This window comes from Pongo abelii, chromosome 2, assembly GCF_028885655.2.
Source record: "Pongo abelii isolate AG06213 chromosome 2, NHGRI_mPonAbe1-v2.0_pri, whole genome shotgun sequence".
Classification (NCBI taxonomy): Eukaryota; Metazoa; Chordata; class Mammalia; order Primates; family Hominidae; genus Pongo; species Pongo abelii.
The window spans coordinates 11,797,849-11,812,855 of NC_085928.1; the positions used below are offsets into that span (position 1 = coordinate 11,797,849).

At 48.1% G+C, this 15,007-nt stretch overlaps 1 protein-coding gene and 1 long non-coding RNA gene across 5 annotated transcripts in view; one reads left to right on the plus strand and one right to left on the minus strand.

Annotated features, from left to right (window-relative positions):
- Positions 1-15,007, plus strand: part of SLC41A3 (solute carrier family 41 member 3) — an 83,899-nt gene that overhangs the window by 57,247 nt on the left and 11,645 nt on the right. For all 3 annotated transcript variants that reach the window (XM_054551335.2, XM_054551336.2, XM_054551337.2), the window contains 2 exons: positions 5,927-6,071; positions 9,474-9,620. In XM_054551335.2, the coding sequence (XP_054407310.1) occupies positions 5,927-6,071; positions 9,474-9,620 (292 nt within the window). The remainder of the gene's footprint in view (positions 1-5,926; positions 6,072-9,473; positions 9,621-15,007) is intronic.
- LOC129058444 (uncharacterized) overlaps positions 11,480-15,007 on the minus strand; it is a 32,758-nt gene continuing 29,230 nt past the window's right edge. For both annotated transcript variants that reach the window (XR_008523546.2, XR_010139123.1), the window contains 2 exons: positions 13,817-13,988; positions 11,480-11,892 (listed from right to left, as the gene is read on the minus strand). This is a non-coding gene — a long non-coding RNA (uncharacterized LOC129058444). The remainder of the gene's footprint in view (positions 11,893-13,816; positions 13,989-15,007) is intronic.

Sequence of the window (15,007 nt, forward strand, 5' to 3'; positions counted from 1 at the left end):
CGCCCCAGCTGCTTCTCAGCATGCAGTCCCTTTGAGGCTTCTGCCTCCGAGTTGTGCATGAATTCTGCTTCTCTTCCTCCTCCCCTGCCTGGATGATGGCAGACCTCCACACTGCTCTAGCCACTCCCAGGCCAGGAATCCTCCAGCTCCTCCTGGCCACCTGGGTGGCCTTTCTAAAACCCAAAGTCAGTTATGCCTCCTCTCCTTCACTGGCTCCCCTCGTCCAACTGTGGGCCTGGCCGCGCTGTCTTACCAGCTTCCTGCCCAGCCCCCCACCCCTTCACACCTCCCTGCCATGCATCTTTAGCCATCTCTCCTGGGAAGGTCCTTTCTCTAGTTCAGCTGCCAGTGAAGCTCTTTAAAGGCTCCACTCAGGTGTAAGTTCCTACCTAACACCAGGTGTATCTCTTTCTGCCTTTTACGTCTTTGGTGCCTTATGCATGCTGCTGCAGCTGCCCTGATTGTAGTTGTGTGTTTACATGTCTGCTGCCCGCAGCTAAGCTGAGTCTTACCGGCTAGCACCATGTCCTGTGGCTGAGGAACTGCAGAGTTGAATGAGATGCTGGGGATGCCTCTAACACAAGGTCTAGCAAGGGGCAGGTAATAAATGCCTCGACTACAAGTCACACTGGTTGTACGTTGCTGTTTTTCATAAAATCTTTGTCCATATGGATGTGCATTTCCACATAATCTATTCTCAACATATGTTTATGAAGCCCTGCTCAGGGACAGGCACTGGCTTGGTGTATAGTCCCAATCCTAGCATGAATGTAATTTTGTCTCCTCCATTTTTAAAAAAGCTTAATTAACTCTGAATCATCAGCAGTGCAAAAAGTTTTATTCATTGGACTTTTTAAGAACTTCAACATATTCTGTCATGTAAATGTGGGGAGGCAGCAGTGACCAAAGGGCAGCCACTAAGAGCCGGTCCCCTGGGAGTCCACTCAGCACCAGCCCTGCCCACTTCCCTGAACCCTGCCACTGAGCGGGGCCTTGAGGTCTTCCTAGCCTTTGACTTACTTGAAAGATTATACTGCAATAAAAGTATCTTTGTGCATGAAATTCTTAAGATAACTTCCCACAAGTTCAAAGGGTATGAACAGTTCAAAGCTCTAGATTTCCCTCCAAAATGACTAAAAACTATTTTATTTCTTAGTATTAAATAATTAGCCCTACCATTAATATTTGAGCAATATTTGAATCAGTTTCTCTATAACCTCATTAGCATTGAAAATGTTCTTCTAAACTACTTTTTGAATTCACCATATGTATGTGTGTGCCCACAGATATATATGGTTTTCTGTATTGTTTAAACATAAAAAGTTTTACACACATAATTCTGACTTGTACTTTTGTCTTAATAATGACTTATTGAATAAAAATTACTTTGAGCATGGCAGATAGCACTCAGTAAATATCAGCTGTGAATGCTTTGTACACATACACAAATGTTTCTTTTGAGAAAATGCTGAATCAGAAGGTATATAGATAAATCGTAGCCAAAGTTTCCCCCTAAATTCCTGTGCCAACATTTACCCCCTTCAATGTATAAGAGAACCATTTTCTCACATACTTGTCAATATGTATTTTATATTATCAACCTTTTAAATTTTAATCTTACCTAATCTGATGAATAAACAAAGTATATATTGTGCATCCATCCATCCATCAACCCAGCCACTCACTCACCCACCGACCTACCTGTCTACTCATCCGTTTGTCCATCTGTTTATTTGTCCATCCACCTACCCATTCACCCACCTACCTATTCACCCACACATCTGTCATTCATCCATCTGTCCGTTGAGCCTGTATAAGTACCTGCAGAGTGCCAGGCTCTGTGCTCAGAACAGGAGACCCCAGTAGAAAATAAGACAACACTTACCTTTTAAAAGAGGAAGAACAGCATCAGCTGTTAATGAATAAGATACCTTCAAATGGAGATTTTATTTAGAATTTTCCTAACTACTAGAGAAGCTGATCTTTATGCACGTCTGTTATCCGTTTGTATTTTCTTTTCTGTGAGTTGCCTATCCATAACCCTTGTGCATTTTTCTAGTTAGTATCTAGAATAATGAAGTCCAGTGTATAAATGGAGTCGTGTATATATGTATTATATATAATTATATATTATATATCATATATATTATATAAGTTATAAAGTTTTATATATAACTTAATATATATTGTTTAAGCATAAAAGGTTTATAATATACATATATTGAGATTTTATTTAGAATTTTCCTAAAATATAATAACATATAATATATATTATACATATTATAATTATATATTCTGTATAATATATATTACATATGTACTATATTTATTTTATTTTATGAAATAGTTTTTATGTTCAAGGGTATGTGTGTGAATGGTGTGAAGTAGGGACCCATATTTTTCCCAAACCTAGATATCCAGTTTTTCTTACCCTGTTTAATATTTACCCATTCCATCCTGATTTGCAATGCCACCTTTATCCTGCTATATATTCATGATTACATTCTTATGTATTAAATTTTCATATATTCATGGTTCTTTTATTGGACTGTGTTCTGTCCTGCTGATCTATTTGTTTCTGTCAGGATCACACTGCTTTCATTCCTTCAGCTTTAAAATACACTTTGATCATGAATATGCCACAACTCCCTCTTTGACTTTTCTCAAAGCTGTCTTAGCTATTCTTGCACAATTACTCATTTTTGTGAAATTTAAAATGAGTTGTCAAGTGCCATGAAAGATCTTGTTGGGACTTTGACTGGAATTACATAGATTAACTTGGGGAGCAATTTTTAGCTTTAAAAAACTAGCTCTTTGTATTAGTTCATTTTGCATTGCTATAAAGAAATATCTGAGACTGGGTAATTTATAAAGAAAAGAAGTTTAATTGGCTTATGGTTCCACAGGCTGTACAGGAAACATGATACTGGGATCTGCTTGGCTTCTGAGGAGTCCTCAGGAAACTTACAATTATGGTGGGAGACAGAAGGGAAGCCAGCACTTCATGTGGCCAGAGAATGAGCAAGAGAGTGGTGGGGGGGAGTGCCACATACTTTTAAAGGACCAGATCTCAGCAGAACTCACTCATTGTAGATGACAGCACCAAGGGGTCACCATGAGAAACCACCCCCGTGATCCAGTCACCTCCCACCCGGCTCCACCTCCAACATTGGGGATTATAATATGACATGAGATTTGGTGGGGAAACAAATACAAACTATATAATTTCACCCCTGGCCCCCCAAATCTCATGCCTTTCTCACATTGCAAAATACAATCATGGCTTCCTAACAGTCACCCAAAGTCTTAACTCGTTCCAGCATTAACTCAAAAGTCCAAAGTCTCATCTGAGACAAGGCAAGTGCCTTCTAACTATGAGCCTATAATATCAAAGACAAATTAGTTACTTTCAAGATACAATGGGGGATACAGGTATTGGGTAAATACTCCCATTTCAAAGGGGAGAAATCAGCCAAAGAAAGGGGTTACAGGCCTCATGCAGATTTGAAACTTAGTGGGGCAGTCATTAAATTTTAAAGCTCCCAAATAATCTCTTTTAACTCCATGTCTCACATCTAGGGCACATTGGTGTAAGGGGTGGGCTCCCAAGGCCTTGGGCAGCTCTGCCTATGTGGCTTTGCAGGGTTCCGCCCTGTCTGCTGCTCTCATGGGCTGGTATTCAGTGCCTGCAGCTTTTCCAGGCTGACGGTGGCAAGATGCTGGTGGAGCTACCACTCTGGGGTCTGAAGGATGGTGATCCTCTTCTCCTAGCTTCACTAGGCAGTGCCCCAGTGGGAACTGTGTGGGGGGCTCCAACCCCACATTTCCCCCAACACTGCCTAGTAGAGGGTCTCCATGAGGGCTCCGCCCCTGCAGCAGGCTTCTGCCTGGATAGCCAGGCTTTTCCATACATCCTCTGAAATCTAGGTGGAGGCTCCGAAGCCTCAACTTTGCACTCTGTGCAACCGCAGGCATAACACATGTGGATGCAATCAAGGCTTATGGGTTGCATCCTCTGAAACATTAGCCTGAGCTGTATCTGGGCCCCTTTGAGCCATGACTGGAGCTTGAGCGACTGGGACATGGGACGGAGTGTCCTGAAGCTGTGCAGGGCAGCAGGGGCCCTGGACCTGGCCCATGAAACCATTCTGTCCTCCTAGGCCTCTGGGCCTGTGAGGGGAGGGGCTGCCAATAAGGTCTCTGAGATGTCTTCTAGGCCTTTTCCCATTGTCTTGGCTGTTAGCACTTGGCTCCTTTTTATTTATGTAAATTTCTGCAGCCTGCTTGAATTTCTCCCCTGAAAGTGGATTTGCCTTTTCTACCACATGGCCAGGCTGCAAATTTTCCAAACTTTTACTCTCTGCTTCCCTTTTAAATATAAGTTCCAGTTTTACATCATTTCTTTGCTCATGCATATGAGCATAGGTTATTAGAAACAGCCAGTTCACATCTTGAATGTTTTGCTGCTTAAAAATTTCTTTCACCAGATACCCTAAATCATCATTCTCAAGTTCAAAGTTACACAGATCCCTAGGGCAGGGGTATAATGCAGCCAAGTTCTTTGCTAAAGTGTAACAAAAGGAACCTTTGCTCCAGTTTCCGAAAAGATCCTCATCTCCATCTGAGACCTCGTCAGCCTGGCCTTCACTGTCCAAATCATTACCAGAATTTTGGTCACAAACAATTAACAAGTCTCGAGGAAGTTCCAAACATTCCCTTATCTTCCTGTCTTCTTCTGAGCCCTCCAAATTCTTCCACCCTCTGCTCGTTACCTAACTCCAAGGTCGCTTCTACATTTTCAGGTATCTTTATAACAGTGCCCCACTCTTCAGTACCACTTTTCTGTGTTAGTCTGTTCTCACAGTGCTATAAAGAAATATCTGAGACTGGGTAATTTATAAACAAAAGAGGTTTAATTGGCTTACGGTTCCACAGGCTGTACAGCATGGAAGCATGATGCTGGCATCTGCTTAGCTTGTGGAAAAGCCCCAGGAAACTTACAAGCATGGGGGCAATGCAAAGGGGAGTAGCACTTCACACAGCCAAAGAAGGAGTAAGAGAGAGGAGCAAGGTGCCACCCACTTTTAAATAACCAGAACTCATGAGAACTCATGATCACCGATGACTTCACCAAGGGGCAGGGTGGGGGGCGGGTGGCGGTGATGTTAAACCATGAGAAACTGCCTCGGTGATCCAATCACCTCCCACCAGGCCCCATCTCCAACACTGGGGATTACAATTCAACATGTGACTTGGTGGGGCTACAGAGCCAAACCATATCACTCTTTTCCCTGTACATGGTGGAGCTCTTTGTTTCTGTGTCCTTCTTTAATAACATTTCCAGGTCAGCATTTTGGATTAGAGATGCCAGTGTTGATGTCCAGATCAGGGCAGCTCCTGGCGCAGGCTGTGGTGTGTGTTTGGCAGGACAGAGATGGGAACAGAGCCTGGAAGGGGAGGGTATGAGCAGGGTGCCAAGGGAGAGACCAAAAGTATGTGAAGTCCTCCCGTGTGACTGCTCTGTGTCGTGGGGTACACCACATGGCAAGTGAGGTGTGTTGTCTGCACTGCCAGGAGTTGCAGAGGACTTCTTCTCAGACCGGTGAGAGTAGAGTTGCCAGCAAGATACCAGGTGGCCCTTGACCAAACCCTGAGCAGAAGATGGAGAAATAGATTCTGCTCTTGAAGGCAGTGCCCAGCAAGGGAGCAGAGGTGGCCAGCGTGGTTTCAGGGGAGTCGAGTTCAAGGCAGGTGTGGGGTGTGGTGTTAGTTTTTCCTGGGGTGAGGGCCTGTGAGATTTTAGGGTAAGGGAAAGGAGGCAGTAGCATGTGGCACCTGGCTCCTTGCGGTGAGTGAGGTGTGAAGGGCAGGGAGTGTGGCTGTGGCCCCGGGGCCCCCCTTCATGCTTCTGATTTCTGTCCAACAGGTGCAGGCCACTGTCGTGGGGCTCTTGGCTGCTGTGGCTGCGCTGCTGTTGGGCGTGGTGTCTCAAGAGGAAGTGGATGTCACCAAGGTGGAGTTGCTGTGTGCCAGCAGTGTCCTCACTGCCTTCCTTGCAGCCTTTGCCCTGGGTGAGCCATGCCCCAGCTGTGAGCCCCCACCCACCCCCTGCTCCTCTGAGGTCCCACCTCAGAGCTCATTGTGTTTTTAGTTTCTGGGGGTGTGAGTCCCACCGCTAATGGGACTGATTGTGGGCTCAGGGTTCTCACTGGCAGGGTGGGACGAGCCAGCTGGGTCTTCATGGCCCATCTTGTGCCCTCACCCAGGCAGGGGTGTGTGCCGCTCCTGCCACCACTCGCCTCTGCTCTCTGCTGTGTAAAGACCTGTCCCTGCTCTGCAGGTCTCTTCAGCTGGTCACACTCCCGTGCTGAGGCCTGACACCTGCACAGAGCAGGCTTGTTTATCTGTGCAGTCAGCCTGTTGGTTTTAAACACTTATTGAGCATGACCTTACACACAGGCCTGTGATGGGCTCTGGAGGCTGCAGGTGTCCTGAGGGCAAGGCACAGATTTGAGCTTCCATTTCATGTCTTCAGAGAGGCCTTTCTAACATGTCTGAGGAGACTGTGGCTGCTGTGACGGAGCCCCCAGTTGGCAGCTTGGCAGCAGCAGACATTTACTCCTCGTGGGGCTGCAGGCTGGAGCCCGAGGTTGGGCGTCTGTGGGGCTGGGCTCACAGCTGCTCCCTTTGAGGCTGCAGTCGGCCCTTCTCGCTGTCCTCACGCAGTGGAGAGAGGTGGGAGCTCTTTGGGGCCTCTTTCATAAGGGCCCTCATCTCATTCGTGGGGCCCTTATCCTCATGACCTCACCTCCCAAAGGCGCCACCTCCTCACCTTGTAGGTGAGGATTTCAACATGTGGGTTAGGGGGACAGCAGTGTTGAGTGCACAGCACCACCCTCCCACATGCACCCACCTCCTCTCTCCCCTTCCCATGGGCCCTGGCTCTGCTTGTGTAGCTCAGATTGTCTTGTTGCATCATCTTTCTGCCTCACCTCCTTGCTAAAATGTCAGCTCCTCAAGAGTGGGGACCCAGTAGTTCCCACCTGCTGTCTGCTGCTCCTGTCTCCTGCCAAACACAGCTGGTGCTTAACGTGTATCTGCAACACATGTGAGACAGAAATGCGGGCAGACATACCCCTTCCTTGGGGCTCGCATATGTGCAGGGAAAGCAGTCGCCGCACGTTGGCCACGTTGCATCGTTGTCCATTGTTGATTCAGTTGTTGCTGGGTGTCTGCTGTGTGCCTGGCACGGTGTAGTGCTGGGGATATACTGTCAACAAAATGTGTTTTGATTTTATATTCTAGCTCAGGGGCAGACAATAAGCTTATGAATATACAGGACACTAGAGTGAGTGCCACATGTCGCTTTTGTCCTGAGGCCTCCTCTGACCAACACTAAAGTGACCGTTCCGGCCGTGCTTTACGTTAGTGTCCTGTTTTACTCACCTCACCTCAAATGTGTGTTCACACACGTGTGTACTGTCTCTCCCCACACCCGACAGGCATTTCCACTGATGGGAACAGCCTTTTGGTTATTGTCATCACTTAAACCAGGGCCAGGCTTATAACCAGCTTGCAGATGTTCGCTGAATGAATGGACTCTCCTCCAGCTCTCTCCTGGGTCACGTGTCTTTGTGAATCTTCCAGACCACGGGCCTTGCTTTGGTGCAGTGAAAGAAGGAAAAGTTGATAACTTAATAATTGAACCTGTGTTTATACATCCATTCCCCCACTTACTTGCTCAGTCAGTATCCTCTGGGCTCAGCTCGCTGTGGGTTACCCATGTGGGCTATTCTCATTCCTACCAGGCAGCTGATCAGCCCCATTCCTGTGCCAGTGCATGGAGGGTGTAGGCCAGAAGAGGACTGTGCCAAAGCAGGCTGCAGGTTTACAAACCACGTGTCCCTGCTCAGGGTGTTGGCTGAGGCTGGCTCCTAGTCACAGCCTGCGCAGGCATGGACGGATGGTGGATGCCATGACCCAGCCTGGTCCACAGATGGGGCGGGATGAATGTGCCAGACTTTCCAGAGAAGAACAGTCCAGGAGACCCTCAGCATAAAGTCTCCTGAAAACAACGCAGTCTGACAGTCCTGAAGGCCAGCCCTGTCTTTGCAGGGGCTTGTAGAGAACACCATTCCCAGCTCCCCATTTTACAGAAGGGAAAACTGAGGCCCAGAGATCAGATGAAGCTTAGCAACACAAGCAAAATCTGTATTGTCCATGGCTGTTCAGAAGCATTGCGGTTACCTCACCAGGCAATGTTGAAGAGGCTATCACAGAAGCCTCAGGGTAGTGGTTTTCAATAGGTGCCCCCAAACCATTGGTGTTCCTTTAAATGGTCCTTGCAAGATTGTCCCCAGCTCACTGACTCAGCATGTGAACTCGGATTCACTTGCAGCTGGCATTCAAAAGGAGACACAGGGCTGTGACTTGTTCACAAGATCAGGCAAGGCACAAACCAGCTTGTAGTGGCAGCTTGAGGATGGCATCAGGTGGTGATTGTAATTATTTTTAGAGTTACAAGATCCTGGGTAAAGTGTTAAAATGCCAATAGCCACAACACAGAGTATCTTCTTAGAGAACCAAGTGAGAGTCTGTTGAGTCAAGTCCTAGGCTGTGGATGGGGACTAGGAGATCATGTGTGATAGTCCCCTTCAGAGCACAGTCTGAACAGTCTGAACAGGAAGGAGGACTTCAGAAGCATGATAGCCACAGAAACGTGAGCCTCACCTCTTCAGTGCTGCCCCCAGAAATCCACCACCACTGCACGTGCTTCCCAGTGCACCATGGACAGCACCGCTAAGCTCCCAGTGCAGGACTGTTCCTGGGAGACACGGGGCCCTCCGAGTGTGCATCTGACAGCCTGGCTGAGCGCACCTAGAAATGCAGTGCAGTCTCAGATGTACCCCACCTTCGCTTCCCCCCTCCCCTGTGCCCTGACTGTGTCAATGTCCTCCAGTGCTCCCAGCTCCCTCCCGCCCTCCCCATCTTCCCTCACAGGCCTAGTCCCTAATGAATCTCTTACCTAGCTGTTTCCATCTAGATGTCTGCTTCTCAGAGGATGCCGGTAAACACAGGAGGCCATGAGCTCACCCCGGGGGGTTCCGTTGCTTTGAGCATCTTTGGAGCAGCCCTCATGCAGCATGGGGCTCTGGGCTGCCTGTCTCTGTGGTTCCTGGTGATTTGGGAGCTCGGGAGCCACGGGTCACTCCTTAGCATCATGTGCACAGGTCACAAAGTAGAGTCCAACTCTCCCAGCCTTCTCAGGCCTCCAGTGTAGTGGGAAGCTCTGAAAGTCAGGGCAGCCTGGCTTCACATCAAGGCCTTTATGGAGGGAGGCAAGTTAATGAGCAGCCTCCCTGCCACCTGCCAGTCCCGACTCAGTGCCGCCCATCCCTGTGCTGCTGTGCCTGCTCAGAGCCATCTGGCTCCCTGGGATTTGAGTCTGCTCTTTCTCCTCTCTCTCTCTGCAGGGGTGCTGATGGTCTGTATAGTGATTGGTGCTCGAAAGCTCGGGGTCAACCCAGACAACATTGCCACGCCCATTGCAGCCAGCCTGGGAGACCTCATCACATTGTCCATTCTGGCTTTGGTTAGCAGCTTCTTCTACAGACACAAAGGTAAGGAGTGCCTTCTTCTATAGACACAAAGGCTCCACGGAGAGGGGGCCCTGGAGCAGGTCACCACTGAGGCTGAGTGGGTACTTTTGCACCCAGCCCATGTGCTGTTGTTTGAATGTGTCCCCCACATTTCATGTGTTGGAAACTTAACCCCTAACTTGGCAGTAATGAAAGGTGGGGCCTTTAAAAGGTGATTGAATTAATGGATTGATGGATTAATGAGTTATCATGGGAGTGGGACTGGTGGCTTTATAAGAAGAGGAGGTGAGACCTGAGCTGCATGCTGGGTTCCCTCACCATGTGGTGCCCTGCACCACCTCCGGACCACAGAGTCCCCACCAGCAAGAAGGCCCTCACCAGACACTGCCCCTCAACCTTGGGTTCTTCAGCCTCCGCAACCATAAGAAATTTCCTTATGAATTATCTAATTTCTGGTATTCCATTATAAGCAAATAGACTAAAGCAAAAAATTGATACTGAGAAGTAGGGTGTTACTGATGTCAACCTTAAATAACAATATCCAGATAATATTGTTACCAGCGGTGAGTCCAGCTATCTGGAGAAACTCCAGAATGGCAACTTTGCAGCAATTTCAGTTCTTTGTCTTCTGGAAGGAAAGATTTCAAATGAGAGACACAGGCAAGGTTTAAAGCAGGAGGGAGAATTTATTTTAAGCAAAGCAAGAGTTTATTACAGAGAGTACACTTGAAGGAGAGCCATGTGGGCGACTTGAAAAATCAAGGGTGTTGTTTGCTTCAGTCATGCCCCCCACATCCATGCCTGGGCAATTGTTTAAAGGCATTTTGTTCCTAACTGCCTCCCCCATTATCTTCATGTACCTGGAATTTGTGATACAATGAACAATAATATAGCCAATCCATAGCTTATATTATTTTAATGTAAATTCTTTGTAAACAACTTAGGAACAGTCTCTTCCTTTATCTTTAAAATCCCACTTGTAACTGCTACTAATTGAAGTGTATATTCAGGGCACTTGAATCTGTGCTCCCACTGAGCTGTTCTTAAGTTTTGGGCTCAGGTGAACTCTAAACTTAGTCATAGAATAGGGGGTTAGACATGAGCAGGGCAGGAGAGAGGGCCCCCAAGAATGTTGGGCAGTTGTCAAGCCATGGTCAGGCAATTAGAAATCTGTCCCCCTGAAATAATGAGCAGGACAAGGGAGGAACCCCAGAGCTGACTGGTTCTCATTAAGTAACGGACAGGCAGGCATAAAACCGTCCCTCTAAGATAATAAGTGGCCATGACTGGTGCCTGGAATGACAGGAGTCTTAGAACAGACAGAAGACACCTGGAATTAGCAAGCCATAGTCCCTGACAGGGTTTCAAGCATGTGCAGTGAAAGGGCAAGATGGTGAAATTTAACTGGTATGTGACCTTCCTCTGGAGCGCTGGACCAGTGAGAACTGCCCCTACTGAGCATGTGCACCACTTCAATAAACACACTGCACATGCAGCTCTCCCAAGTGCTGGCAGGGCCACTGCACATGCGATAGATAAAGGCCAGCCCAGGGGAAGAACAAAAGGAGGACACAGAAAGCCCAGGAAAAGATAGGGGGTATAAAAACTCTAAACAGGCCAGGCGCGGTGGCTCACACCTGTAATCCCAGCACTTTGGGAGGCCGAGGCGGGCGGATCATGAGGTCAGGAGATCGAGACCATCCTGGCTAACACGGTGAAACCCTGTCTCTACTAAAAATACAAAAAATTAGCCAGGCATGGTGGCGGGCGCCTGTAGTCCCAGCTACTCGGGAGGCTGAGGCAGGAGAATGGCGTGAACCCAGGAGGCGGAGCTTGCAGTGAGCCGAGATAGCGCCACTACATTCCAGCCTGGGCAACAGAGCAAGACTGTCTCAAAGAAAAACCAAACAAACAAACAAAAAAACTAAACAAAGAAGCAAACAACACACCTGATTTTGACAATTGGTTGAGTTTATCTAAAGACCTGGGATCAACAGAAAGGAATGTCTGTGTTAAGAAAAAGGATTGTGGAGACAGTTGTTATTTGCAGAGGAAGCCTTCAGGTAGCAGGCTTCAGAGAGAAGAGATTATAAAATGCTTCTTATCAGACTTAAAGTCTGCGTTGATGTTAATGCTGGAGAGGGATAATGAGGCATGTCTGACCCCCACTCCCCGTCACGGCCTGAACCAGTCTTTCAGGTTACATTTTAAGAGTGCCCTGGCTGAAGAGGAAGTCCATTCAGATGGTTGGGATGGAGCTTCGAATTTTATTTTTGGTTTACCTGGTGAACTCCTAGAGAAAATGGAAACGGTGAGAAAATTTGGAAAATTTTTAGCCTGGCCATATGGTAGAGAATGAAAGAGTTTCCAGGAGAGGAATCCAAGGGTGTGACTGAGCCACCGGTTTCTAAGGAGATTAGCATGGCTGAAAGGGAGCTGGGAGCTAATTGTCAAGACAAGGGGGAAAAGGCCCAAAAGCATTTCAGAGATTTTTTGAGGCCCCCCTCCCATCACAGGCCCAGAAGCCTAGAAAGACGGAATAGTTTCAGGGGACAAGCCCAGGGCATGAGCTTGCTGCCCAGGGCCACCTAGGGACTGTGTTCCCTGTATCCCAGTGCAGCGCTCCTTGGCCATCCCAGTCATGGCTCACACAGCTCGGGTGCAGCTCATGCTGCCGCTCCAGAAGGTACAAGTCATAAACCTAGGTCCATGTGGTGCTAATTGTCCAGACTTGCAGAGAGCAAGGGCCTTGGAAGCTTAGTAGCCACTACCAAGTTTTGGAAATATTTTGTCCAAAGCCTGGGGGCCCAGAAAAAGACTTGTTTCAGGGCTGAAGCCACTGCAGAGTTCCCCTACTAGAGCAGTGCCAAGCAGAAATGTGGGATTCGAGCTGCTCCACATGGTTCCACCAGGACAATGCCTGGTGGAACCATGGAAGCAGGACTCCCATCAAGATCCCAGGACTACAGAGCTGTTAGTGTGCGACTTCAGCCTGGGAGAGCTGGGTGGACTGAACACAGCACAGCCGTGGTTGGAGGTAGGGGAATCTCAGAGGCCTGGGAACCTCAACCCCCACACCAGCGTGTAGAGGATGCCTGGCATGGAGTCAGAGGAGAAAGCTCTGGAGTCATAAGCCCCAGTGTCTGCTCTCTCAGGTTTTGGCCTATTGGTCTTTTCTTTTTGTCCATTTCTTCCTTTTGGATGGGAATGTCTGCCTTATACTCATACCACCATTGTATCTTAGAAGCAGGTAGCTTGTTTTGATTTAATAGGCTCACATGTGAGACTCTGGACTTTGGGCTTTTGAGTTAATGCTGGCATAAGTTAAGACTCTGGGGCTATGGGGATGGAATGAATGTATTTTGCATGTGAGAATGACGGGGTACCATGGGTGGAATGCTGTGGTTCCAATGAGTTCCCTAAATTTCATGTGTTGATCCCCAATGTGGCAGTATTGAAAAGTGGGGCCTTTAAGAGGTGATTGGGTCATAAGGGCTCTGCCCTCATGAATAGATTAATCCATTCATGGATTAATAGATTAATGGGTTAATGGATTAATGAGTTACCATGGGAGTGGGACTGGTGGCTTTAAAAAAGAGGAAGAGAGACCTGAGCTACATGCTCAGTTCCCTCGCCATGTGGTGCCACCTCCGGACTCTGCAGAGTCCCCACCAGCAAGAAGGCCCTCACCAGAGGCAGCCTCTCAACCTTGGACTTCTCAGCCATTATAACCGTAAGAACAAATTCATTTTCTTTAGGAATTACCCAGTTTCGAGTGTTCTGTTATAAGCAACAAAACTGACTAAGACACTGTGACCTTCAGATCAGCCATTATTCCCACAGGAAGGACCCTGCTGTATTACAGTCAAAAATCCTTTTACAGAGGGAAAGCCTGAGGTTATTCCACAAGTTCAAGGAGTGCTCAGGAAAGTGCCTCAAGCTCTCCAAACCATGTTAGGAAGAATGAGCAACTGAAGCCTGCATTTATATGGGTTGTTAACTTCTACCTTTAGGGCAAAGGTGTACTAGGAGGTTGAGTGGGGCCTGAAGCTGGTTGGCCACACTGAGGTATCCTCACAGGATTGGTGGGCAGTGGGCAAGCAGTGACAGTTGTTGAAGAAGTGCCCAGACAAAGGGAAGAGCCTCAGCAAAGCTGCAGTTTATCACTCCCCATGGGAATGTAGGACTAGGGATTTGAGAAAGCATCCCATCTTTACCTGTTGGCAACTGAAGCAGACAAATAAACAGCTGTGATTTAGAGGGTATGGGCACGGGGCCCTTTCTGTCCCAGCTTTGGGACTGTCTCCTTGCCATCCTGGTGTTGCCTGCCAGCAGTGATGTTTAATCACCACAGAGATTTGCCAAGTTTACTTAAGTGGCAAGGGAGATCTGTAAGAAAGAATAAGATGACCTAACTTTACTTTTAAGCTAAACTGAACTTAAAACAAGAAGATTTGTATATGGGTTATTTGAGTTGGATTTGCAAAATAAGTGAGAGTTCAGACATCACATGAACCTTTCCCTCTGCCCCAGGCTGTACCGTGTGCTCATTTCCACATGACTTATGATTTAGACACAAAATCATTGTTGGGGCATCTGTCTCTCCAGTGAGACTGTGACCTTCTCTCTGTTGCACTCAGGAGTCACTGGGACTGGCCTGTATTAGGTAAATCTTGACCTGCTGAGGTGTGAGCAGCTGACTGTAATACCTGCTGGGTATAGTTGGGAATTGGCATTGCACACTGGGGAGGTGTGCTGGCGAAAGCATGAGGCAGGCCCTGGGGGTGCTTGTGAGTAGCTAACTGAAAACTCTGACTGAATTCAAAAGCGTGGTATAAGGTGATGCTTCTGCAGGCCGCTGTTTCCCAGAGGGTGGGAGACCTGGTTAGAGCTGGCTGGGCCTGGCTTATATCTCCTGCAGAGGCCATGCCCTCCTACCATAAAGTACCTTGTCTGTAGCCAGTCTGGGGCACCTGAGGCAGAGGAATGGGTCATGACCCTTTAGTGCAGAGAAGGAAGGAGCGGATGTTCCTGATAACACCCCCAGAGAGGGAGTACATGGGACACAGACCCATGCCTGGGTACCCCTGAGTGTTGGGCCCCCTTGGCAGGTGAGCCTGCCCTCCAGAGGGTGGGGCTGAGGGTGAGACGACCACTCTAGAGAAAGCCAGTGTCTTGTTCTGTCACTTGTGGGGGAGCACATGGAGCACAACACAGAAAGGGAGGAATGAATGCACAAGATGCCCGAGTGTGTCAGGCTTGTCCTGGGCCCCCGCAGCAGTGACAGATCCAGCACCTAGCCAGTCTTCACTGGCCTCTCGCCAGTGGAGAAGATGAGATGGGGACGCGAGTAGCTACCCGGCTGGTGACCCTGTGGTTGCCTGGGACTGGCCTCAGCCAGGACCACG